Source organism: Leptinotarsa decemlineata, unplaced genomic scaffold (genome assembly GCF_025532065.1).
Source record: "Leptinotarsa decemlineata unplaced genomic scaffold, Ldec_3_MD MMD2_tig00026354_RagTag_RagTag, whole genome shotgun sequence".
NCBI lineage: Eukaryota > Metazoa > Arthropoda > Insecta > Coleoptera > Chrysomelidae > Leptinotarsa > Leptinotarsa decemlineata.
The window spans coordinates 2,859,104-2,885,427 of record NW_027412702.1 but is presented as its reverse complement, the minus strand read 5'-3'; the positions used below and the strand labels follow the sequence as shown (position 1 = coordinate 2,885,427).

General features: G+C 35.5%; 1 protein-coding gene and 1 long non-coding RNA gene across 3 annotated transcripts in view; one reads left to right on the top strand and one right to left on the bottom strand.

Moving 5' to 3' along the window:
• LOC111507343 (chloride channel protein 2) overlaps positions 1 to 26,324 on the bottom strand; it is a 92,628-nt gene that overhangs the window by 24,997 nt on the left and 41,307 nt on the right. Inside the window, exons 6-7 of the mRNA XM_074184395.1 lie at positions 15,100 to 15,225; positions 10,248 to 10,412 (exon numbers count right to left, since the gene is read on the bottom strand). Coding sequence (XP_074040496.1) covers positions 10,248 to 10,412; positions 15,100 to 15,225 — 291 coding nt within the window. The remainder of the gene's footprint in view (positions 1 to 10,247; positions 10,413 to 15,099; positions 15,226 to 26,324) is intronic.
• LOC141486438 (uncharacterized) lies at positions 5,410 to 12,479 on the top strand. 2 transcript variants are annotated; one of them, XR_012467841.1, is made up of 3 exons: positions 5,410 to 5,559; positions 11,637 to 11,852; positions 11,911 to 12,479. It is a non-coding gene; the product is annotated as an uncharacterized lncRNA (long non-coding RNA). The 2 variants fall into 2 exon arrangements; XR_012467842.1 differs by having other exon boundaries at positions 11,637 to 11,859.

Below are 26,324 nucleotides of genomic sequence, written 5' to 3'. Positions count from 1 at the left end.
CACCCAAGTCAACTTGCCAAGTTTTTATGTCAGTGTTGGTGGTTTGACCAATTAACCGACAACTGCGGTAGAAGGAAATTTGGGAAGCTAACCTGGAATGCCATTGGAAAACGAATCCACATGTTTCTAGAAAATATGTGAAATCGAGAAAGGTTAACGTAATAACCCTTCCATGAAATTATTTTCCAGTAGACCAACACCAAAAAAGTTTGATTGAATGTCAAGGTTTTGCTCACTGTTTTCTTTGATTACCGTGGCATAGTGCATCAGTAGTTTTTGCCACATAGTCTTACGGTCAATAAGGAGTATTATCTTGCCCCCATACGACTTTTCAGGTTCCCAAAATTGAAGAGACCCATGAAACGACGGCGTTTTGCGATGATTGCGCGTTCAAGGACATATCAGAAATGCATATCAGAACTGCTTCGAGAATTGGAAAAAACGCAGACACAAGTGTATTATATCTGAAGGGAACTACTTTGAAGGGGACAAAATAGAAATTGATGAATTAATGAAAATTTTTTTATAAAAATGAATATTAACCTTATTTTTTAACAGACCTCGTATGTACATACATTTGACTTGCTGTAATGTTTAAAATTTCCATATTTGAAATTTTAAGAAAGTAGAAACAATTCAACATTTTGAAAATAAGAAGGAAAATATGTAATGTTTGAATTGAAAGGGTTATATTTTTAGAAGTGACTAATTTTTTAGGAAAGAAAGTTTTTGACTTTCTACTACTCCATCTTGTTACAAAAAAATGTGAGAATCTTTCAAAGAAAGGAAGGTAGTAATCAATTTTAAAATATGTAACTCTCTACATGGATGTGTAGATCATGCAAAGAAGTAACTTTCAGACACAAACTGTAAGGAGAAGCCCTCCTGAAACAGCTACTTTCATATAAACATTGAATTACACGAAAGAAAAATTCTTTCGAAACGAATTCTTTTACATGAACACTGAATTATACAGAAGACACTATTCTCTACTCAGTTTGTATTCCAAACATTCGTTATGGAATAAATTCAGACATCATTCACAGAAGTTCTACATTAAATGAATGGTAAACATTTTTTGCACTTACATGGAACACTGTTATCCTCACTGGTAGACATCGATGTTTCGCCGTAAGACACCTGTCTTAGGGCTCTTCAGTACTAATCTGGATAACATTATAAGAAAAAACACACAATTCATTCATGAATTACGATTTTTTATGTCATGGAATGAGTTTGATCTACGTATGTCATAGATGACATCGTGATGACATCCATTCACCTATTTGATTAAATCCCAGACAAGAGGAATCTTGTTTAAATTGAAAGGGTTATATTTTCAAGAGTGACTAATTTTTTGGAAAAGGAAGTTTTTAGTTTTCTACTACTCCATCTTGTTACATGTAGCATATGAAAGTAGCTGTTTCAGGAGGGCTTTTCCTTCCAGAATGTGTCTGAAAGTTACTTCTTTGCATAATCTACACATCCATGTATATATTTCAAAATTGATTACTTCCTTCCTTTCTTTGGAAGATTTCCACATTTTTTTTTGTAACAAGATGGAGTAGTAGAAAACCAAAAACTTTCTTTTCCAAAAAATATGTAATGTTGTAATATGAAGACTTTGAACTATCCAATGATTCTAGTGAATTAAATGATGTTCTATTATTATACACATGTTATCGAAATATGTTGTTATCATTATGATGACCAAGGACAAGATCAAATGCAATCCTGCTACCTATTTCTGGTATGTTATTTGATATTTGCCTCTGCATATTTATTTTTTTCTTTTAGCACATGTTTGATTTTTCCTTATACGACTATCATAAGGTTAATGTGCACTGATCCGTATTTCATGCGTTAACACAGATTTTGCATAATGTAAATACATTAACATGAAAAAGGAATATTTTCAAGAGAGATTATTTATTTGGGAAAATAGGTTTTCTATGTTTCCATCATTGAAAAAAAAAATGTGGGAAACTTCCAAAGGAAGGGATTAATTCAAAAATTATTTTAGATTTTCGGCCAATTTTTCACTACGAATTCAAATTGAACCAAAGCGTTCCTGAAACAGCTCAAAAAATTAAAAAAAGGCAATCGGCAATGAAAGTGTTAATGAACGCACTATATGACGTTGATTACGAAATTTCGTTCCGGAGGTTTCAGCCTAGAAGATGATCCCCGAATTGGTCGGATTTATGTGATCTAAGACGAGAATTCAAGAACCCTGCTGGAGACTGACTCATCACAAACGGTGCGTGGGATGGCGAAGGAACTTGACTTCAGCTCCCATGCGGTTTTGATAGTATAACACGTATAGAAAAGGTTAAAAAGCTCAAAAAGGGGGTGCCCCACGATTTGAACAATCGATAGAAATTGGTACGTTTCGAGGTCTATTCTTCTCTGCTTTCGCGCCACCAGAACAATTCGATATGTGTGATGAAAAGTGGATCCTCTACAACAGCAGCAGAGGTTCAGGATAGGGGTTGGACACCGATGGGCCATCCAGGCACTTCCGAAAGGCAAAAACCCAAAAAAGATCATGGTTACTGTATGGTGGTTAGTGGCTGGTGTGATTCACTATAATTTTGTGACGGAATCGACGAAATGTACCGAAAATTGCGTCAATAGCAGCCGGCACCAGTCAACAAAAGAGGTACGATCCTACTCCATGACAAAGCCCGTCTGCATGTTTCACAAATCACCGTCCGAAAATTATATGAATTGAACGGAGTTTTGCCTAACCCACTATACTCCCCAGACCCCTCACTAACCGACTACCATCTTTTCAAGCATTTCAATAATTCTTTCACCGGTAGAATCTTTGCCATAAAAATGGTCAAAACTTTCGAAACAATATTGTTTTCACAAGAATTGCAAAAACACAATGATTTCCGACCATCATTATCGAATGATGTATCACTTGAGCCATACTCCAATATAAAAAAATCGTTTGAAGAGCCAACATGTCAAAGTCGATTACATCATCAGCGACAATATATTGAAAAATCCTTGAAGGAAGATATAAATCAACATAGTTCACGAGTTTTGACAATTAATAACGAACACTTTTTTATTAAAAATACAAAAACGAATCAGAAAATAAAGGTATGAAAACCAAAGTGATAATATTATATATGTTATTTGAAAAGTTCGGACTTTCATTGTCTAATATAATTGAAATTGATTTGAAATTCCCTAACGTCAGCAATGAATAACTGAGAGCCCTGAACGAGCTACGTAGAGACAACACCATCAAGATCTTACCTGCAGATAAAGGAAACGCTACTGTTGTGATGGATACTGATCTCTACGAACAGAAGATCAAAGATGTGTTTCAGAAAGGAAAATACACGAAGATCGTGAGAGACCCTACTGTATCAATTGAAAGGAAGTTGTACTAGACTTTGAGAAAACACCAAGTCTATTTTTCGGAAAAAGAGAGATCATCGCTAACACCGCACCATAGTAAGCCCCCTCACTTGTATGGACTACTCAAAATCCACAAAAAGGATGTTCCGCTCAGATCGATCATTAGCTCTAGAGATTCAGCCACCCAGAACTTGTCCAATACCAACTACCAATAATTAAACCATTGCAAGGTGAAACATCAGCTTTTGTGAAAAATTCAAGGCATTTTGTTGAACTACTAGGGGAAATCGAAATCAAAGAGCAGGATCAACTGATCAGTTTCGACGTGGCACCACCGTTCCTGTCGAAGAAGCACTTCAAATCATACAGAAGAAGCTATCCGAAAATGGGGACCTGAAAGATAGAACAAACTTGCCGATACAAGTAATCATGGAATTACTAGGATGCTGTGTACGAAACTGCTACTTCCAACTGAAGGAAGAATTCTTTACGCAAGATGAGGGACTGCCAATAGGATCGCCACTTTCACCGGTTATAGCCAATATATATATGGAATGGTTTGAAACTCTGGCCATTAAAGAAACCCACAGGAAGCCCCGAGTCTGGCTGAGATACGTAGACGACACCTTCATAATATGGAACCATGGGAATGCAAAACTAGACACTTTCCTGAAGCACATCAACAACCTTAGTCCTTCCATCACTTTCACAATGGAGAAGGACAGTATCAGAACCAGAAATCCAACCACCATCAATCGACTGTGAGAGGAATCATCAAGATTCTACTAGACCATGATTTAGGGCTCTGTAATACAAAGAAAGGTCTCGAAAAAGAACTAGGCATCATCAAAAATGACCTTCAACAGAATGGTTACTCCAGAGTGATGGTAGAACAGGCTTCAGCTAGAAGACAGCAAGAGCCTACACAAGGAAGAGATTCCGCCACAACCAGTACTTGTACTTCCCTACATCAGAGGATTATCGGAAAGGATGAGAAGGATTGGGTTCAAGTATAACATCAGGAACTGCTTCAGATCTGTCTACTATCCGTAGCAGCCTCACGAAAACCAGGCCACCAAACGCGGACTGCGATTCCAAGAATTGCATTTACCGGATACCCTGCAAGTTCGGAGAATCATATATCGGTGAAACTAAGAGGCCATTGAAAGTTCGCATTGCTGAGCACAAGAAACACACACAGCGAGGAGAAACCAGCAAATCCGGAAGAGCAGAGCATGTTTGGACTCATCAACACAACATTAAGTGGGCCCAAGCTGAAATCATCCACAAAGAGGAACACTGGTTTAGGAGAAAATTCAAAGAAGCCGCGTATATGTTATCCAATGATGCATTTACTCAAGCTAGCGTAGAGGTACGTAACATATGGAAACCTCTAATCAAGAGAAAAACGACCAACTCCCGCCAAACGGTCATCTCCCGTTAAAACCAATGAAGCGGAGAGAGGGAAGAGGGGATAGGTGAAAGTACTCGAATGATCTATAAATAGTCAGATCTCGATAGAATAAGTCCAGTTATCACCCGAAGACGATTGTGTATACTAACAATCGAAACGTCGTGACATAACTTGGTTTGGAATCTTATTTTATTTTTTATTTTTCATTTTTGTTGATATTTTTTTAATTTTCAGCTTTCATTATTATTTCAATTTTTTTTTGGTTGTTGCTTGTATGTTATTTCTTTGTAATTACAGTTTTTTGTTTAATAAAATTGTTATTTTCTGTTAATCTTTTTTTTTTTCAGAGATTTCAAATCAATTTATATTATATCAGACAATGGAAGTCCGAACTGATGAAATACACCACGAAACATTGTCAACCATCTTCAAACAAACATTATATATGGTATCGGTATGCCCTGGTCGAAATCAAGTTATTTCACATTCAAGTTTCAGCTCACATATTTCACTCCATTTATTTCATCTCCAATCATCAACTGCTCAATGAAAATAATTAATTTAGAGGTGAGTAAGTGGTCTGCATATTGCATATTGTTTAACGACGTTGATCTACTTGGATGCCTGCCATTTATTCGAGACAAAATAAAAATGTCTGGGTATTTTTGAAGCAAGTTTTTCAAGTTGTTCACAAGTATTACATACCAGTAAGAACATTCAACCTGCTCATTATAACGATAAGACCACATCGGAAAAATATTTGTGAGGTAAATATATCTTCAAGTCTTTTTTGACCTATTCATCGTCATAAATCAAAATAACGAATCGATATCCATATTGTTTTCATTCTGGCGTCTGAGCAGAACATAAACACGAGGCATTTTCATTATCAGCTGATTGTAATATTTCCATCTATCTCTGAAAAACACCTTTGTATAGTCGAAGTAAACGATATTGTGCACACTTAAAGTTGGCGGCACTCTCAAAGGCCACAAAAATCAATACATGGAAATGAACTGGCTGCGAACTAGTCCACGTGGACTGTAGAATTGACGGTTCGTATTGGATAACTTCAACTAACCGAGTTTTATGATTGGCTGATGGTGACGAATAGAAATCGGGGAATGCGGGAATGGTTAATACCGTCGTGTCATCAATGCTCAGTTCAGGAACTGATCGCGATTTGAGTGTTGAAATTCGATATTGGTGCAGTTATGATTACTTAAAATTTCTGTTATCTGTTTAAAATGTGGCGTCCTTGGACAAGAACTAATAGTAATAACGAGTGTGATAACAACGCAGACTTTTTCCAGTGTAGTCATTCCAATAGCGATGGTGAACAATACGAAATAGAAATACCAGCGAATACGATTCGGATGCATTTGAATATTGAAACACAGAGAGTATTACAAGCAACATCAGATTTGATCGAAATTCCTTTCTCAACTGTACGTAAAATATTCAAAAATAAACCTCATGATCGCAAGACGTGATATGATACGGAATTAGATGTTCATCTAACAAAATCATTGAAAAAAACAATATACGACTGTTACGAAGGTAATGAGATTCCTACAACTGAAATCATAAGGAAGAAATTGAATACTTCCGGCCATAAAGTGAGCTGCTGTGACAAAACTCTTCAGAATTAAATAAAGAAATTAGTGTTTATATTTAAAATAATAAACAAACGTCAAACAGTTATAGAAAGCAGAAGAATAGTGTAGTTGCGTAACTTAGAACGAATAACTAAATATAGATAAGAACAACGGAAAATATACTATTTGGACGGATCTTTGTATAACACTCACGACACTCACAGGTGGATGATGGTTCGAGAATGTGTACGCCTAACATGCTTGCAAACAAAGGATCGCGACTCATCATTGTGTATTGCGGAGGAAGTAAATGATGGGTTCCGAATTCTTTGAAATTATGTGAAAAATAACTGGAGGACTGCAATGTTGACTATCATAAGAATATGAAAGCTGATATTTTCAAGGAATGGTTTGAAAATATATTGGTCCCAAATTTGAAGGCGAATATTGTAATGGTTTTTGACAACGCTTCCTATCATTCGCGACAGCTCATCAAAGTACCGAATAAAAATTCAAGGAAAGATGAAATACAAAGTTTTGTAATAAAAACCAACGACTCGAAGTTTTACAGACAAAAACATTTGAAGAAGTATATGCTCTTGAGAGTATTGCTGAAAAGTATGGACACACCATACTCATTGGGTTGAGATGGATGACGACAAAGGGTCTAGTTCGATTCTGTTGAAGCTTAGAATTGATATCTTTCTTTCTGTATTGCAACTTCATTTTGTCGTTTGTCATCCGTTACCTGTTAGATTCATGAATACGTGAAATTTCAACTAACAGCTCCTATGGAAGTTTAATTCAAACCTAATGATCAATATCGACGAAGTGTAACAATATTTCACGTCAACAACTCTATCATGAAGAAAATTCGTGGGAATATGAGTTTTGAGTTCCTTCACATTACCGATTTAGACTTCCGACATGAAGTACGGAAATATGATTTATTGTAAGATTTACACGAGATCAGTTCACTAAATTGCTTCTTTTTTTTGAGGTCAAAAACACAAGCCCTACAGAAAATTCCTCAACTCACTCTATGAGCAGCGCCTGGGTCGCACCCCTACGAACGACAACCCATTAGAAGTCGAAACTTGTGCGAGCTAAGGACTACCGAGGTCTTACCTTTTAACGTGTGAATACATGGAAAGTAGCGATTCACATTGAATTTGAATCGCTGGAGATCATATCCATCTGAAAAAACCTTCTCAGGAAGTTTATTTCACAAAAACACAGTTCTCCAAATGAAATAGTTCTTGAACAGTGACGTTCGAGGTGTACTGAATTGAACCTCAAAATGATGACCAGCCACAGTCAATCGCGTATTTCTGATATGTACCGCTCTTGGTGGAATCAAATGTGCCAAGTCACTTGAATACTTCCCGTGAAAGTATCTATAGAAGAGAGACAAATCTCCAACCTTTCTTCGATGTTCCAGATTATCAAGGTTGCAAGTGATGTTCGTGTCTCCAATCAGGCGGATGACTCTTCTCTGGATGGAATCCAACAGCTTCAGGGTAAACATACTTGAGAACAATACTCCAAAAAAATTCTGATCTGAGCTTTATAGATCATCAAAAGTTGCTGAGGTGTGTACAGTTTTCTGGTTTGGAACAGTGTACCAAGCTTTTGAGAAGCGGCTTTTGCAATTCCAGCGACATGATTGTGCCAAGACATATTGGTGTCCATTTTAACCCCCAACAAACTTATCGAAGCAAAAAGTGGAATTGTCTGACCCGACATTATCATCATCATCAGCAAAGCAATACATTGGATTCTTGGTTTTTTCCAATAAGTTGAGATGTACGATAGAAACAGGGTTGGAGACAATATAGATCCCTGGGGAACACCAGCGTTGATGGTAAAAGTATTCGTGAGGTATCCGTCGACGGCCACTTGCGGGGAACATTTTTTCATTTCAAAATTTCTATAAGAACTGTAAAATGTATCTGTCTTGGAACCTTGAAATATTCAGTTGAAATTTCAACAGCACATATTTATTAATATCAAGTGGTTATTTTTTATTATTGTTATAATTTATAATAATGCATCTTATATTTTTACTATTGTTATATGCATTATGGCATTCTTTGTTTATTTACAAACCATTGTTTCTAGTTCAGTTATCAAAAAAGCACATCAATATGGCAATAGAACAATTGCATAAATAAAAATAAAGAAATAAAAAAAGACAATAAAAGTATATGTCTTTTTTCATTTCTTTATTTTTATTTATTCAATTGTTCTATTTTTATTTGTATTTTATTTCACTATTATTTCATTGCAGGTTTATTTTGGTTAATATAATTTTTATTTTCACCTATTCATTTTCAAGAGACAATAAGAAAGACAATAAAAATATATGTCTTTTTTCATTTCTTTATTTTTATTTATTCAATTGTTCTATTTTTACTTGTATTTTATTTCACTATTATTTCATTTCAGGTTTATTTTGGTTAATATAATTTTTATTTTCAGCTATTCATTTTCAATTCTTCTTTTTTAGTTGTTTCAGGGATTTCAAATCATTTTATATAGTAGACAATGGAAGTCCGAACTAGTGAAATTCATCATGAAACATTGTCAATCACCTTCAAATGAAAATGGCAGATGAAACTTTCAAGATGGCGACTGGGCGCCATCTGGGAAAAAAATTATTAGAAAGGGGGGATCTTGTTACACATTTTTTTGAAGCTTCTGACAAATGCTCCACAGCCCTGGAATATAATGTCAATATCTTCAACTACTACAAAATGGCGGAATTTTTAATGATTGTCTGAATACATTGACATTCAACTACATAATATGAGGTAATAAGCTTGAGGTCGGTTCAGAAGATGTTCGAAATGGTTGCCTTGAACTTCTTGACATATGAACAACCTATACGATATTTCACGCCGAACATTTTCGAACACAGTAACGTCAATATCTCTACAAATATTCATTATTCTCTGCCGTATATGCAATATTGAGGCAGGTTCAGGTGTCAAATCTGGCGAGCAGGCTGGTCATTCTGTAGGACCTCGATGGCCAATCCAACGACCGGGAAAAGTAGTATCCAAATAGTTTTTTATTTGTCCGAAGTAATGTGGCGGTTTCCTATCTTGTTGGAATACAATATCCATATCGAATTCATTAGGATTCGCTTTGGCGATTTCAGTGTTCAGGGGGTCATCAGTAGTTTCCAGTATATTCAAATACAGTTTCCCTGTTAAATTTGAATCGATAGATAGAGGTCCTACAATATGGTTTACCAATATTTCTGCCCAAACGGTAATTTTTTCTGGATATTGGGTATGTGTTTCCTGGAAAACGTGAGGGTTGGTGTCACTCCAATAACGGCAATTTTGACAACAAACCTTATCGGGTTGTTGGAATTGCCATATGGCAGATAAAAAGGAATATTTCTAGAAATATCGATATTAATGTGTTTGTCTTCAGGAAATTATTGAATGTTCCGCCATTTTGTAGTAGGTGAAGATATTGACTTCATATTCTAGGGTTGCTAAGTATCCGTCAGGAGTTTCGAACTAATGTGTCACAAGACCCCTCCTTTCCATTCAATTTTATTTCCCGATAGCGCCCAGTCGCCATCTTGAAAGTTTCATCTGTTAATTTCACTTCAAAATAAAGTATTCATGCATTAATTTCATTATCTCAAATTTCAATTTTGTTAGTTGACCCGTTCAAAAAATAAAAGGAGGGGACATTAAAGAAAGGCACTGTATATGACTATACGGTACTGATGACAGCTAATGAGCTAGAAACACGTGTTTGCGATTTGCTTGTATTTTTATGAGGGCTTCGTAAATGAGTTTCTCCTTGCTTTTCCGAGTTAGAAAGTTGAAACTCACCTCCTACAGGTGCTGCAAAACAACTTGCCACTCCAGCTGCGCACGCCGCAGCCAACATTTCTGTAGTTCTGCTTTCATTTTCATATATTCCTTGGAATCCTGTGACTAGTTTACTGAGCAACGTTGCGGAAATACTAGCTATATGGACGAATGGTCCTTCTTTACCTGTGAATCATAAAAATAACAATAATACCGTTTACTGAAAGGCTCTTAGATTAATACAGTATTTCCGAATAAACAGAGATACCCGCAAATGTCGTACCTGTGTGCGGGTTCCAACGGCTATTCCGAAAGTAACAGTTGGAAAGTATTCGAGCAAAAAAAAACAAATAAGAAAAAAAACATTGAGTTCTTTCATGTTTAAAAAAATAGAGCTGATGTATGTCAAGTTAGAGTAGTGATAAACAGATAATTTTAAATAATCAAATAAACAATAATAATATTAATCGACTTCATTCATCGATAAAAGTAATAACATACAAAAACAAAAATAACGATGAAAGGCGAAGTTCAGCTTGAGCTGTTTTTCAACTTGACCTAGTTGAAAGGACACAAATATACACAGACGTTCAAATAGAAGAACATTTGAGAGTTAAACAAAAATTTAAAAAATAAAATTGTGGACAGGAAAACAAGATAAAAAAGAGTAATAACGGTATCCAATTGAACTATAAAGATAATTTCAAGTGCATTTTCAGTTGCTTCTTGGAGTTATATAACGTGTAGTGTCTGAACTCAATGGGAAGTGCATTATAGAGGATAACTGAATTATATATGAAACTTCAAGTAAAACAAGCTGTGCAGTATTTGGGGCTGATACATTTACCACGATTTCTGGTTTTAGAGTGACTCTGTGTTTCAAATGTTATGTATCTTTCAAATAAATAGCGAGGTTTCCTTTGAGACTTAAATTTGTGAGTTTTGTAACAAGAAGGTGGAGTTGCCTAATTTCAATCAGTCTGAGCCAGCCAGACCCCTCAAATTTAGCTGAGATGTGATCGAAGTTTCTTACACCATAAGAGAACCGTATACAGTTGTTCTCACTTTTTTGGAGGCGTTTCATGTCCAATTGTATTATGGCAAACCCATAAATGATATCACAGTAAGAGACTCTGGATAATATTAGTGCTTCGCAAAGGTTCAGTTTGAGCTCGAATGTTATCAAGTCTCTGTTTTGGTACAGCTGCCGCAAGATATTATGGGAATTCTGAAAATTAAACTAACATGCTTATGGAATCTGAGGTCGGAATCTAACCACAGTCCTAGGTTTTTGCTTTCGTTTACTATCGAAAGTGTATCATCACCAAGTCGTACATTGATAAAACCTTCAATTTCAGTCATTTTGCGTTTCGTACCTATCAGCAAAAGTTGGGATCAACTCGTGTTCAGTTTCAGATTGTGAGCAGCTACATGTGCGAGAGATTGTCAAGATCTTGATTGTCATTATGAACAGCTTCTTGCTAGTTATTTTTATTGAATGAGTAGTATAACTGAGTGTCATCTGTATAATGATGCATGCGACAGTTATTTATTATGTCATGGAAATTTGAGATGTTTATTGAAAACAGAAGACGTCCAAAAATTAATCCCTGAGGAACTTCAAAAGTAATTGGTACACTGAATATCTACTATTCATACATACAATTTACTTTCGATTTTGTAGGTATGCCTTACAACTCAACGATGTGTATATAGAATCTAAAGTATGATATCTTCTTACATTGTATCAAATGCCTTACTGTAATCAAGTAGAACCACCAGAGTCAATTAATTTTTGTCAATTGAATTAAATAAATCCTGCGTTATGTTAACAAGGGCATTTGTATTGCTGTGGAATTCCCGGAAATGTGGCTGGACAGCAGTGATGATGATATTACTATACACAATTGAATCAATCTAATCTTTGATTATCAACTCGAATGCTTTAGAGAGAACAGGCAGTTTACTGAAAGGTTTCAGATGTGATAGTTCTATTGGATTATCACATTTCGGTAACGGTAAAACGATGGATGTATTTATATGAAACAAAACAAAACTAGAAATATATAACTTACATGTTCACATGAATATAAATACAATAAGAAAAAAACTATACAATTGAAAATAATTATTTAAAAATGGAAAGTAAAAGGAGAAGGAACAACAGCCTGACTGTGTTTGGTAGGTATATCACAATTATTCATCCAGCAGTTTTGAAGGGTAAGTATTTTTGGAATCTATATTGCTATGCAACACGAGTCTATGAATTTTTTTCAACCAATATTTCATTTTGTGTTTGAATTATCTAATTATTTTTATTTCTTTCAGGTCATTTGGCAATTCATTTTGGAGTTTAGGCCCAAGATAAAGAAAACTCTGATCGATCACTTTTTTCATGATGGGGACATGGGTAGTATTATTTTTTCTCCTCATTTCATGCTGGAATTCCCTTGGTTTCAGCAAATTATTTCTTTTGTAGAATGAAATAACACTTACACTGCTGTGTAAGCTGTGTAATGTTCAACAAACCAGATATCTCATAGAGGAAGGGAAGGTATGCTTGGGAAGGAATATCTGATTTTAGGAATGAGGCCTCTTATTTTCGTCAATCTGTTTATTTCAACGTAAATGGCAATAAATTATTATACTCGAATATTTTATTGACTTAGATATTTTGATATCTATAAGTGACTCACCATCCATAATTTCGATTCTCTCAAAGTCAGGTAGGTTTTTATTATCACACAAGAAAGAGATGAAATGTGTTTTTTCAAAATTGATGGTGAGTGCTTTGGAATTAAAAAAATTCATAATATTTTTGAAGTCTCCCTCAACTCCATTCTTAAGTAATTCCCACGATTTATTCCTATAAAAAACCGATGTGTTGTCAGCAAAACTCGTTATTTGGCCTATTGTAGGTATATTGTAGAGATCATTGACATAGAGGTGGAATAATAACGGTCTTAAAATGGTTCCTTAAGATACTCCTGATGTTGTTTATTTTAACACATTGTAATCTATTCGATACGTAGCTTTTGAAAAGTCTGTAAACTGAATCTCAAAAACCGATATATTCAAGTGTGTCAAATGATTCTTCATGGTTTACCGTATCAAAGGCCTTGGCCAGGTCAACAAAGATGTATAATGCTGCCTCACTTTCATCTATACCTTTGTATACTTTACTGACGACGTTTGCAGGTACGTCCTCGGTTGGCCTACCCTTCCTAAATCCAAACTGGTATTTTGAGATCAGATTGAATTTTTCACAAAAAATCAACTTCTAGTTCTGCATGCAAATCGTTTCCGAGTCTGGCTATTTCGTTTTTGATTATTTTACATAAATCTTCCATAAAAACAGTCATATCTTCATGGCAGTTTTGTGCTCTCTCACTTCACGTCACGGTGTTGGATTACATCCGACGTGTGTCAGTGCAGGCTTCTTCACTGAAGTTATTCCTGCATATTATGCTATCGGCGATACAACTGCCGCAAACGATAATCAATTATTGGAACACACTTGCAGACTAGTTTCGGGCTCTTTGGCCACTCGTCAGTGCAAGGTAGTGTCAATCATCAACATAAAATCGATAATTTCCAATAATTGAAAATCGAATTCCTTCAGAGTATTCTTCCTTGAACTAGGCTGAAGCGGACAACAAATGACAGGTTTGCCATCGCCTGTGAAGGAGATAACCAACGGCATATCCGAAATTTGCCCAATTCCTCGTATAAAGAAAAAAAACTTTTCACATATAGTCAGTGGGCATACTTGCAAGACTGGCTATAAATCAAATCATCTAAAGGAACAATTCGTTCAGGCCAGTCTCAACTCCTTACACTGTAGGTTAATGAACTGACACCTATCAGAAAACAACTACCCTCCCGGCTAATACCATGAAGGGGGTTGGATTACAAAGAAAATATTAGGAAAAAAGTAATAGAAACTTTTGTTTGCAATTTCACGTTCATGGCTCGAATAATCTAACAGACTGATAACAGATTTCTACACATCGACTGCAAATCTTGTGGAAGGGGCTTCTTTCTCACCGGCCATGACTCAGTCCGGCAGCTGCATCTTGGGCTGTGTTCAAACATATAAAATTATATATTGACGTTCGACGGTAAAGTAGGTACTAATACCAGGTGTCCCCTTTTTCAAAGCTATACTGGGTGTCTTGATTGTTGAGGAAAATATAGAAAAATGTTTATTGATTATAAAAGTTACGGAGCTACAACTATATGGAACACTTCGTGTTCCATATAGTTGTAGCTCCATGTAGTTGTTTTTTTCACTAGAATACTTTATATATAATTATAAAGGTTCTTTGTCAAAGCTTGATAATACTCTATGTACCATTTTTACAATTTCGTTGCGGTTTTGCCAAGTTTTATCGATTTTTATGAGAATATTGAGTTCCAAGCAACATTATTTTTTGAAACCACTTATGCGTCTGTTATGGAATCATCAAAGAAATCTACTTAATGTATGAGACTCACTCAAAATTCCTTGTAGATCAAAATGATTCTTTATTTTGACGGTTGAAAAATTTTAACACAAAAACAACGATACTTGTAGTATAGCAAGGTTATACATATGTATATATAGTATAGAAAAGTTATACATATGCATCGAAATCGTAAAACATTATAACATATTCAGATTGTATGTCAATTTTATCAAAAATTATTAAAAGTTATTTCGCATTCAATTTTCATTATTTTATTGTGCATTGAGGGATATAATCTATAGTAAATAACCTAACTGTCAAATTGACCCCTCTTCAGCAAGCAGCACAGACATTTCGTGAGAAAATATCCGGAACCGGTTGGGACTTCCCTACAAAACGAATGAATATAAAATAGTATTTCTCACCTAAGGGCATTCCACTACCTAAAACAGCGGCCAATCCTACGAATTTTGCTACAAGGGTTCGGAATGTTAGATATTCCTTCAGGGCTACACCTCTGAGAATCGTTTTCATTTCTGGTATACCTGAACCTGCAATCAAAATAAATGGAGAATGAAAAATCTACTTGTGAATCAGTAATCAGATCTGAATTGAAAAAATGTTAAAATAACCATGTTATATCTTCATGTTTGTATTATTTTACTCTAGACTGTGGTGATTGTGTAGTTTGACCGACGTGAACTCTATTGTAGTTGTGGAAATCAATGTGAACAGTGACAGCTATGAATAACATGTTTATTTTTTTCTCTCTCCTCTCTCTGTCTGTGCCTGCCTCGGCAGGCAACTTGATGATAACAGAGCCCGGCAGAGTTTCATTGATGCAATAGCATCAGTAACAGCGTCGACAAATATGACAAATAAAATACAAGTTGAAGCTAGTGAACTCGAAAAATGTCTAAACACATTGTCATTACAAGCTGATAGTGAAATAAATCGTTATGAAAACGCAATATCTTAATGAGGACCTGAAGTGATTTTGAATTTGGGTGAAAATAACCAGGTTCAATTCAGTGCTACTAAAACCCAGGCATCGGTTTTCTCCAAAAAGATTAATATCTCCGATCCGGATATAATTATGTCAGGGTAGACAATTCCGTTTCCTGCTTCGATTAGTTTGTTGGAAAAGAAAAGCTTGAAACACTGTTCCGAACCAGAAAACTGTACACAACTCAGAAACTTTTGATACTTTATGAAGCTCAGATCAGACCTTCTCTGGAGTATGGAGCTCCGCCCATGAGCATACACTGAAGCTGCTGGACTCCATCCAGAAAAAAGCCTGATTGCAGACGTGAACATCACTTGCAACCTTGATATTCTGGAACATCGACGAAAGATTGAGGATTTGTCTCTCTTCTATAGATACTTTCACGGAAACTGTTCAAGTGACTTGATACATTTGATTCCACTAAAAGGGGTACATCGTTCTGAGGTTCAACTTAGTACACCTCGAACTCCACTCTTTAAGAACTGTTTCATTTGGAGTACTGTGTTTATGTGGAATAAACTTCTTGAAAAAGTTTTTCCAATGTGAACGCTACCTTGTCACAGGCACTGCTCTTAGAATTTTCCTGTAGTGCATGTGTTTGCTCTTGAAAAAATTAATAAAGTAAAACTTTCACACAGGCTATCATGTGACAACAGTTTAAATTCATATTACATACCTACATACTACTTATTCTAATTTGTTTTATCAAATTCATACATATTTATGATACCAACATATGCATATAACATGTAACGTACTATGTTCATCTCTATTAATTATATACAGTGCATTCCACTTAAAACGTGTCGCCTTGAATGAGTCACCTTTAGATTTCAGAGGAACCCATCTCTATGCCAAAATCAATTCTTCGCCAGTCAAATCCTTCCAACAAAATCCCTTATGTCAAAAATTATGAATAGAAATAATAATCAAATGACACCTTATTTGAGAGGATATTTAATTCCGCAATTACAACAATAATCAATGTTAGAAAAAATAAATACTCTTTTAGGTTTTTATTTATTTCCAAACTAGAGGGTCAACCTCAACAAACAATTCCATCATTTGAATTGTTCAAACAGAGAACTGATAGTAATGGTAATAATAGAAATAGAAACTCACGGCGAAAATTTCTGATCGAAATAGTGGTTTGAAATAGAGTCTTAATCATCTCCTGATGATGCTAGCTGATGATTGATGATGCATCCTGAGACAGAATTTTTGTTCTGGTTTCAATGTATTCATTTCAAGAAAAAGGTTCCAAATGTTATTTATCAAGTCACTCCTATCACTCGACTTTTATCCACTTTTGGAATTTTTGACATGAGGGTTTATATAGGGGGTTGAAGTCTGAAAAGGGGTAAATTTTTACGTTTCACCTGAATTGCACTTTATGATGCCATGTAGTAAAAATACGTGCAGAATATATCAATTTCGTTTACTGGTAGAATAATCAGTATTTTTCATTTGTATGGTTTTAAAAAATATTTTTTGTTAGAATGGTTTGAAAGGGTAATTTCTGTTCTATAAAACTAGTCAGTTAAATTTGATTCAAACGAAAACAATCATACCTGTTAAAAAATATGTTTTCTAGCTGTTGCAGCCATACGAACGACAACCCTAAGAAGTCGAAACTTGTGTGAGCTAAGGATTAACGAGGTCTTACCTTTTAACGTGTGACTCCTAACACGGGGACAAATAAGAGGATTATCCCATACAAGCACCACCATCATCTTAGTCACAATGTTAATATTGCTAATAATTAAGCTATGAGGAAACGCTCAGATATTCATTTTCTGAGTAGGATATACAAACATATGATTAGAACATCAGTTACCTAGCCATTTAATTTTCATTAACGAAATATATTCCTCTTGTTCGATTGATGACCACTGAATGAATAAAGAAAACATGAAAATTCTCCATACGTGCAGTGAAAGAAGGGAGATGAATACGGAAATAAATACATTGGAAGTACATGTTATGGAAGTTAAACAATTATTGTATCAGGTATTGATGAATCAGGTGACTTTTTTGTTATTTCAGGTACATGTTTAATTAGGCTTCCTAAATGACATTTTTGTTGAAATCTGTTAAAAATCTGTTTTTCCGTTAACCAGCTGTCGCATGTACAGTGCTTTTCTTTATTGTCCCCCCTCCTTTTATTTTTTGAACGGGTCAACCTAAAAAATTGAAATTTGGGATAATGAAATTAATGCATGAATACTTTATTATGAAATAAAATTGACAGATGAAACCTTCAAGATGGCGACTGGGCGCCATCTGGGAAAAAAATTAAATGGAAAAGGGGTCTTGTGACAAATCTTTTTGAAGCTACTGAGAAATGCTTCACAACCACAGAATATAATGTCAATATCTTCAACTACTAGAAAATGGCGGATCTTTTAATAATTGCCTAAATACATTGACATTTAACTACATAATATGAGGTAATAAGCTTGAGGTCAGTTCAGAAGATGCTCGAAATGCTTGACTGGAACTTCTTGACCTATGAACTGCCTATCCGATATTTCACGTCGAACATTTTCGAACACAGTAACGTCAATATCTCTATGAATATTTATTATTATCTGCTGCATACCCAATATGGAAGCAGGTTCAGTTTCGTACACCTTTTGCTTCAAATAGCCCCATAAAAAAGTCCAAAGGTGTCAAATCTGGCGAGCGGGCTGGCCATTCTGTAAGATCTCGACGGCCAATCCAACGACCGGGAAAAGTAGTATCCAAATAGTTTCTTACTTCTCTGGAGTAATGTGGTGGTGCTCCATCTTGTTGGAATACAATATCCATATCGAATTCAGTAGGATTCGCTACGACTATTTCAGTGATGAGAGGGTCAATAGTAGTCACCAGCATATTCAAATACAGTTCTCCTGTTGAATTTTGATCAATAAATAGAGGCCCTACAATATGGTTTCCCGATATTCCTGCCAAAACGTTAATTTTTTTAGATATTGTGTATGTGTTTCCTGGAAAACGTGGGGGTTGGTGTCACTCCAATAACAGAAATTTTGTCTGTGAACATTGCCGTTCAAAAAAAATGTACATTCGTCACTAAAACAAATATTATAGAGATAGGTAGGATGCCTTGCAATAGTTTCCGTCATGATTTCGCAGAATTCTGTTCTTCTATCAGGGCCATCTTCAGTTAATTAGTGTACCATTTCAATTTTGTATGGATGATACCTATTCCTCTTCAAAAGTCTCCACACAGACTCCTCTCATTCCGAGAGGAGACACTTCACGGAATAAGTAGACTGTTCAGGATTCACTACTATCTCACCATTTATTTGCACTTGCTGTTCTTCCGGAATGGACGGATGACCTATGTACACTACCGGTAGTTGTGAATTTGGATACAAGTTCCTTTAAATACTTTCCACAGATAGGACGATTCGGAAAACTTTCATTAAAAATCCTTTCAGTCTCGTGAAAGTTACTCGTCGCACAGTAAATAAAAATCGCTTCAATTTTTTCTTCCAATGGACGAGAATTGACCATTTTAGAGATTGTTGACGTGGTACCTTTCTAGTAAAACCGCAAACTAAATGAGAATATTCTAACTGAACAATGACGTTCATTGATAAATTGGTTTTGGCTTTCGCGGCCAAGATTTTCAGTGTTACGATCTTTGTTTGGGTTTGAAGGCCGTCGTAGTTTGGAAATATATCCTAACGTTTCGCCAGCACGAGTGGCTGGCTTCTTCAAAGGTCTATTCGTCCTGATGGTTCACAGTTCCAAATCACGACGCCCTTCAAACCCGAACGAAGATCGTAACACTGAATGATGTTCACTGTCGTACTGACTTTTTTTTGACGTTTTTATAAACAAAAAATAACTTAACAAACTCTATCGGGTTGTTGGAATTGCCATATGACAAATAAAAAGGCATATTTCTAGAAATATCGATATTAATGTTTTTGTCTTCAGGAAATTATTAAATGATCCGCCATTTTGTAGTAGGTGAAGATATTGACTTCATATTCTACGGTTGTGAAGAATTCATCAGGAGCTTCAAAATGATGTGTCGCAAGACCCCCTTTTCCATTTATTCCCAGATGGCGCCCAGTCTCCATTTTGAAAGTTTCATCTGTCAGTTGCACTTCAAAATAAAGTATTCATGAATTTATTTCATTATCCCAAATTTCAATTTTTTGGGTTGAGCCGTTCAAAAAAAGGGGGCACATTAAAGAAATGTACTGTATATTGTATATTTAAGGATGTGTTTGTCAAACTGCGTCAGTTTACTTGAGAACGGTTGAATAAACCGAAACCGGTCGTAACAAATAAAAATCCTAATGGAAATTAGACAAAAGTTAGTTTCTCTATACTATATTGTTTTGTTGAACAAAACATAATTTGTGAGTCATGTCAAGAGTTGCAGTTTACAAACTTTCGATGTTGTGTGTATTTTGTCGCGACATCTAAAATTAATTCCGAATTCCAAGTGAAACAAAAACATTTTGTTTTATGTTAATAGTCAAATGAATGCTAAGTATCAAGCATTGCCTTATTATCTCTGTTATTACGTTGGTAACTTTTTCATTTTTTTTGTTGTTCATTGTAACTTTTTACGACGTACTATCACAGACGTACTCTGACGTACCACGTATCGTTGTTTACGTCTAGAGTGGGTTATGTCGATATAGTCCGTGTGAATTATGTGAATATGCGGAATTTTGTGTATGTATTCATTTATTAAAGCTCTGAAGAATTGTAATATATCCGCAAAACATTATCGAAGACGAAGATTTCTGCCTTACCCTTACTACCCTACTACCCTTCAAAAATAACAGTATAACTGCTGGACACAATTACAAATTTGTAAAATAATTTGTGCTTTGAGCTGCGCAAAAGAAAGACTTTGCATTCCTCGGCCGTTTGCGCATGTATTCTACATGACCTTTACACTGATAATCTTTCTATACTCTGTCCATGCAATGGACAAGCAATGAAGTGCTCCAAAATATTATCATGGTTAGTGCACGTGATCTCCCAGACAAGGGTGCTTGTACAGAGTCGCACTAAGGTACGACTAAAATTTGATTTTATTTTTAAATCTGATTGACCAGTGTAAGGAGGCTTGTTTATTTTACCCAACATATGCAAATATGCGTGGTGATCATGGTTTGATCACGCACCCATCTTTGTTTTGGTTACTTTGTTTGTTGGATGGATATAGTTCAGGAAAATTATCATTTACCGAAATTAACAGGGTGATTTAGGTTAAATTAAATTTTTGAACATTTGTTATTCGCAAATCACTAACAAGAGAATTTAACTTTACTGATATACGCGGACGTAAATAGTCCCCACCCTCTAAACTTTCGAATGGGGCAAGATATCAGAGTTGACCAATTTTTTTTTGGAAAAGAATCGCTTTTAGTACTTTTCGCTGAAAAGCCAATAGTGCGACATCACTTGCCGCCACTGAGAGCACTATCAACTCTGTTTTCAAATGGGAAGAGGAGACTTGTGACAATTCGTATGGAAAATATTCAAATTCTCTATACAGTGACCTTCACTTTTTTAATTTTGATAACGAGTTGCGGAACTACTTATGTTGGAAGTACTATGAATGTTCATTGGAAAGAAAAATAAATTAGTAACATATTTTGCAACAGATGAATTTTAATATCAAATGCATTAAACGGCAGCGTTTTACTTGAACCCCGTTATTGCTTGAAGACTGGCAGTATACAAATCTAAAGAAATGAACTTTAAACGTTCAAGCCAGTCTCTTTAAACGCCTATCAGAAAACAACTACTCCCCTGGCTAATACCACGCAGAGCGTTGAATTATATCCTATAGGCGTCAGTGCAGGAATCTTCACAGAACATTTCCTGCATGTACAATTGGCAATACAACTGCCAGTCTTTACAACAGTGTTGCGTGTTTAAACCAAAACCACTCGCCGGTCCAAACCAAACTCAGTTTTGAAGTAAAAATGGAATTGACCATTGCTGCCCAAAACCGAAAACGAAGATGGTGGCAGGAAATAGGACAAGCTATGACAACAACTAAATACCAGATTTACGTTTGAACGATGGTAGCTTGTTCTTTTACATTTTGTCTGACTTTGATATCTTGCCCCTTCAGAAGTTGGAGGGGGATTCTTAACGTCCGCATTGTAAATAAAGATTGCAAAAGAACTAATGTTTGGCGTATGATATGAGAGTTTGGTCTAATTTAGGATAAGGATAAAATGATGTTTGACAATCAATATGAATTATATCTGTTATATTTTAAGGAATATTTCTGATATATTCTTAGTGTAGTTAGCAAGCTCAAGAGAAAAGGTATACCGGAGTTACTTTACTTAGCTGTAAGTTGTGACAATGTCTGAAATATTCACTTCCATTACATCATCTACAAACGGGACACGAAGTCATTTCCAATTGACTTTCCAGAAAATATCATATTCACTTTTCATTTAGCTGAATTAGTGCTGAGTACCAATAGCATACAACTATTTTTTGAAATGTTTTCATTGAAGAATGGTTCGACAATAAATAAAGGCATGAGGTTTGAGGTTTTTCATTGGCAATGACTGTTTCACTGGGTTGATGGAAGCTTGTTTAAAATGACGTCTTTTTAAAAATCTTAATTGTCAGTGAATAACTGAAAATCAAAGAAAATAAATTTTAAATGAGATTTGCACCTATAATGATTTTTTTCTACGACTTTTGGAAAAAGTGTCAATTATGAGACCATTTCTTGTTGAGTAGATAACCTTCGAATCAATCACAATTGAACAGATTCATAACTCACCACCTTCGAGGTCAATCACAGATTAAGAAATTTATAACTTTACAGTTACATTTCAATTGTTTTCAATCACGAATCAGCTTAGAAAATTATACTTCAAAATATGTTCTCAAACTTAAAACTTAATCATTGAACTGCTTTCATTTTGGAATACATGGTTTCTATAAAAAAAAAACAGGAAAAAATTGACTGGGAAAGCGAAAACGAGTGTTTTCCACCACAAATTTGTAATGCGACAAAAAGTTGAAATTTTCCTAAAATTCATCACTTGATGATTGAATCAGAGCAATAAAAAACTAAATAGCTCTATGTCACACCAAGCTGTAAACTTCTTCTTGGAATAGTTGTTAGAACGCGATACTTGAGGGTCAGTGGTCCTGAGTGCCAGTGTCATCTACGGTACATTTTGTCCACTCAGGGTTCAAACTATTCGAAATAGAATTAAATTATCAATTAGAACAATTTTTGAATGCTTCCTTAGGCCGCTTCTTATTATGAAATTCAATTGTATTTCTCTCATTCGGAATATTCTTCACAAATAAATATTATTTAAAATATTCCTTTTGAATAGTCATAGAAAAAATATAGTATACTACTCACGGAAAATGGCCGTAACTCTCAAATAATTTTACGAACCTCATTCTCACTAGTAATATTTCTCGTTGGTTCAATGATCTATGGAGTAACAAAGATCACTTTTTAGTGCATTTTGTTATCCCTTACATCAACAGGTTGATTATTGATGAAACAACAATTGAAAATGAAATTTTGGCAATTTGAGTGGTTGTCTGAAAAACTACATTCAATTCTATCGATATCAAAATGAGGAAGTTATTTTTCAAATCGATCTAAGCTTTCCCGGCGGCAAAAGTAACCCCATCATTATACACTATTTCTAAATAATAGGTTGTTTTGAAATTTTTTTCCGTTTTTGAGTCTACTTAAAACTGTAATATATCCGTGAATACTTAGTCAATTTAATCGTAATAGGCAACATTTGAAACAGTGCACTTTTGCCAACGCAACACAAGTCGATTAATTCCGTCATTATAAAAATTGCCGAAGAAGGTATTTTTGCCTGGTATTGATTGGCGAAGGTTCTACCAGTGAGAAAGTTATCTAATTTTTCAAGGACAAAACACAAGCACTACAGGAAAATTATTTAGGCGCTCTCAGAGCGGTGCCTGTGCGAAAGTAGCGATTCACAATTGATTTGAATCACTGGAGATTAAATTTATTTGGAAAAACGTTCTCAGGAAGTTTATTCCACATAAACGCAGTTCTCCAGATGAAAGATTTCTTAAACAGTGAAGTTCAAGGTGTACCGAGTTGAACCTCAAAACGATGAGTAACCACAGTCCATCGCTTATTTCTGATGTGTACCGCTTATGGTGAAATCAAGTATGACAAGTCACTTGAAAACTTCCCTTGAAAGTATCTATAAAAGAGAGCCAAATCTCCAACCTTTCTCCGATGTTCCAGGCTACCAAGGTTTCACGTGATGTTCGTGTCTCCATTCAGGCGGATGACTCTTTTCTGGATGGAATCCAGCAACTTCAGGGTATGTTTGGGGACAGAGCTCCATACATGAGAACAATACTCCAAAGAAGGTCTGATTTGAGCTTTATAGAGCATCAAAAATTGCTGATGTCTGTAGAGTTTTCTAGTTCGGAACAGTGTTCCAAGCTTTTGAGAAGCAGCCTTTGCAAATCCAGCGACATGATTAAGTACGACGACGGGCACTTCATTAGGGCCAGACGTCTTGTTGATATTGAGCTGTTTCAAAATTCGCCTGACAACACACTGTCGAAAAATAATTTTCGGCATTGTGGATTCTAGTGTAGAAATAGTGGGTGGTGCCTTTCCTAGAAAGTCGACTGTGGATTGGGACGCAAATTGTTCACCTAGTAGAACTGCTTTTTCTAGGGCTGTTGTTGCAATTGAACCATCAGCTTGTGTTAGTGGTGGAATAGTGGATTTTGTAAAGTTCTGATTAACAGCTTTAACTACCGACCAGAACGATCTAGACCCATTGGGATTGGAATATATGATGATAGAATAACTTCAGAAACACAAGTTGATGGACTATTAGAGCTGAAACAAACATCTATCCAGGGAAAGTTTCGGAAATAGTCTTGAAGATCCTTCCATTCAGCTGATCTGTAATTCCAAACTTTGCGGGGCTTAGATTGTTCCCCAACATTCATCGGTAATTCACTCAACACCGAAATGAGTGTGTGGTCAGAAGATCCCAATGGTGACTGTTAATTTCTGGATTGGTTTTTAGCCCTAAATCCGGGTCAGGAATCCTCGTTGGCTCATTTGTAATCTGAGTAATTCAGCTGCTTATTGCAAAAGCCTCAGCTTCGTCACCTTGTTCGTCGTTGATATTTGAAAATTTGATCCATTCGATATGGTGGACATTAAATCACCGAATATGGAAATTTCAGCACTAGGATGATTGATTTGCAGAAAGTCAATGGTGTGATTTGTAAAACGTACAGACGGCTGATGTCGTGGAGCAGGATCGGACTTCTTCTGTTGAGCAGTGCCGGTCGATTTCCTCATAATGCTACTCTGCTGTGATGGTTTGGCCCGATGGCAGAAAGTTATAGTGAATCACACCAGCCACTGACCACCATACAGTAATCATGATCTTTTTTTTGTGAGTGGAAGCGCCTTGGTGGCTCATCGGTGTCCAACCACTGCCCTGAAGGTCTCCTCTTGTCGCCCCTCTTTTCATCACACGTGACGTGACGGATGAAATTTCCAGAACTAAATTTCGCAAACCAACGTTTCGGCAGCGCTTTGGTGCTTTGGTTCAATTTGGCCAAAAATCGCTTAACGACATCATAAAAATGTACAGCATCAATGGACATAGTTGAATAAATATGTATTGAGATATGGATCCATTAAAACGAACAAAACTATTGAAACAACCTAATACAAAGTATTCAACGATATTTCAAAATCATTACACTTAGTTTCACGCTACAAATTTTGAAATGTAGGTAAAATATTGAATAATACCGTATGTTCACATCCTTAACAGGTTTCAGTGAAATGTATATACGACTTTGCATTCATACAAAATTCATGTTTTTCAATTTAATTATGTGCAAAAATCTCTTCATGGATTCCTTTTGGGTTTTCGTCCGCCTGAAAAATGAACTCGTGGTGGGTATATAAATAATCGTATTGTCATTTCGTAACAAAAGATTGCTTATAGCACGCAGCTGTCGTTGGCTAGGCACTGCTTTGTTTAAAAATACCTTCAACAATAATTTTATAATTTGTCTGGAAATAAGCAAAGTTGTTTTGGTTCGAAATAATATTAGAAATTCAGGTTTGGGTGACCCATTTACATAATATTCCGAATCGCATAAAATATTTCCTCACTATGAGTAAATAAATCTTCCGGTCCCAAGTCAGGGTGTGGAAAGATTGATTTTATATTCTAGAAGTTCTTTCCTCCCATTTGTTTTCCAAGCTCAATCAATTGAATCGTGAAATATCAATCTCCAGCTAGTCTTTTCATTGCTAGTAATTTAGATGTAATCGTGTGGAGAATAATATTGGAATTTGCTGAAATTGTTACGCATTTCGATACTTTGCGAAGGAATTAATTCAGTTACGAGGAACGAACACCTTTCAATAGATCGAATTACGTTTAGATTCGATAAAGAACTTGACGTAAGTTAATATGAATTCGAAATAATCACTAGTATGGTTCAAAGAGTTTGTGAGACTTTGAGGTGAATCGTCATTCAAACTGTCCAAATACTGTTGATCTGTTGAAAATAGACATTGACACACGAAACCCGGGACCCAGTTTGAAAATAATAGCGATTCTT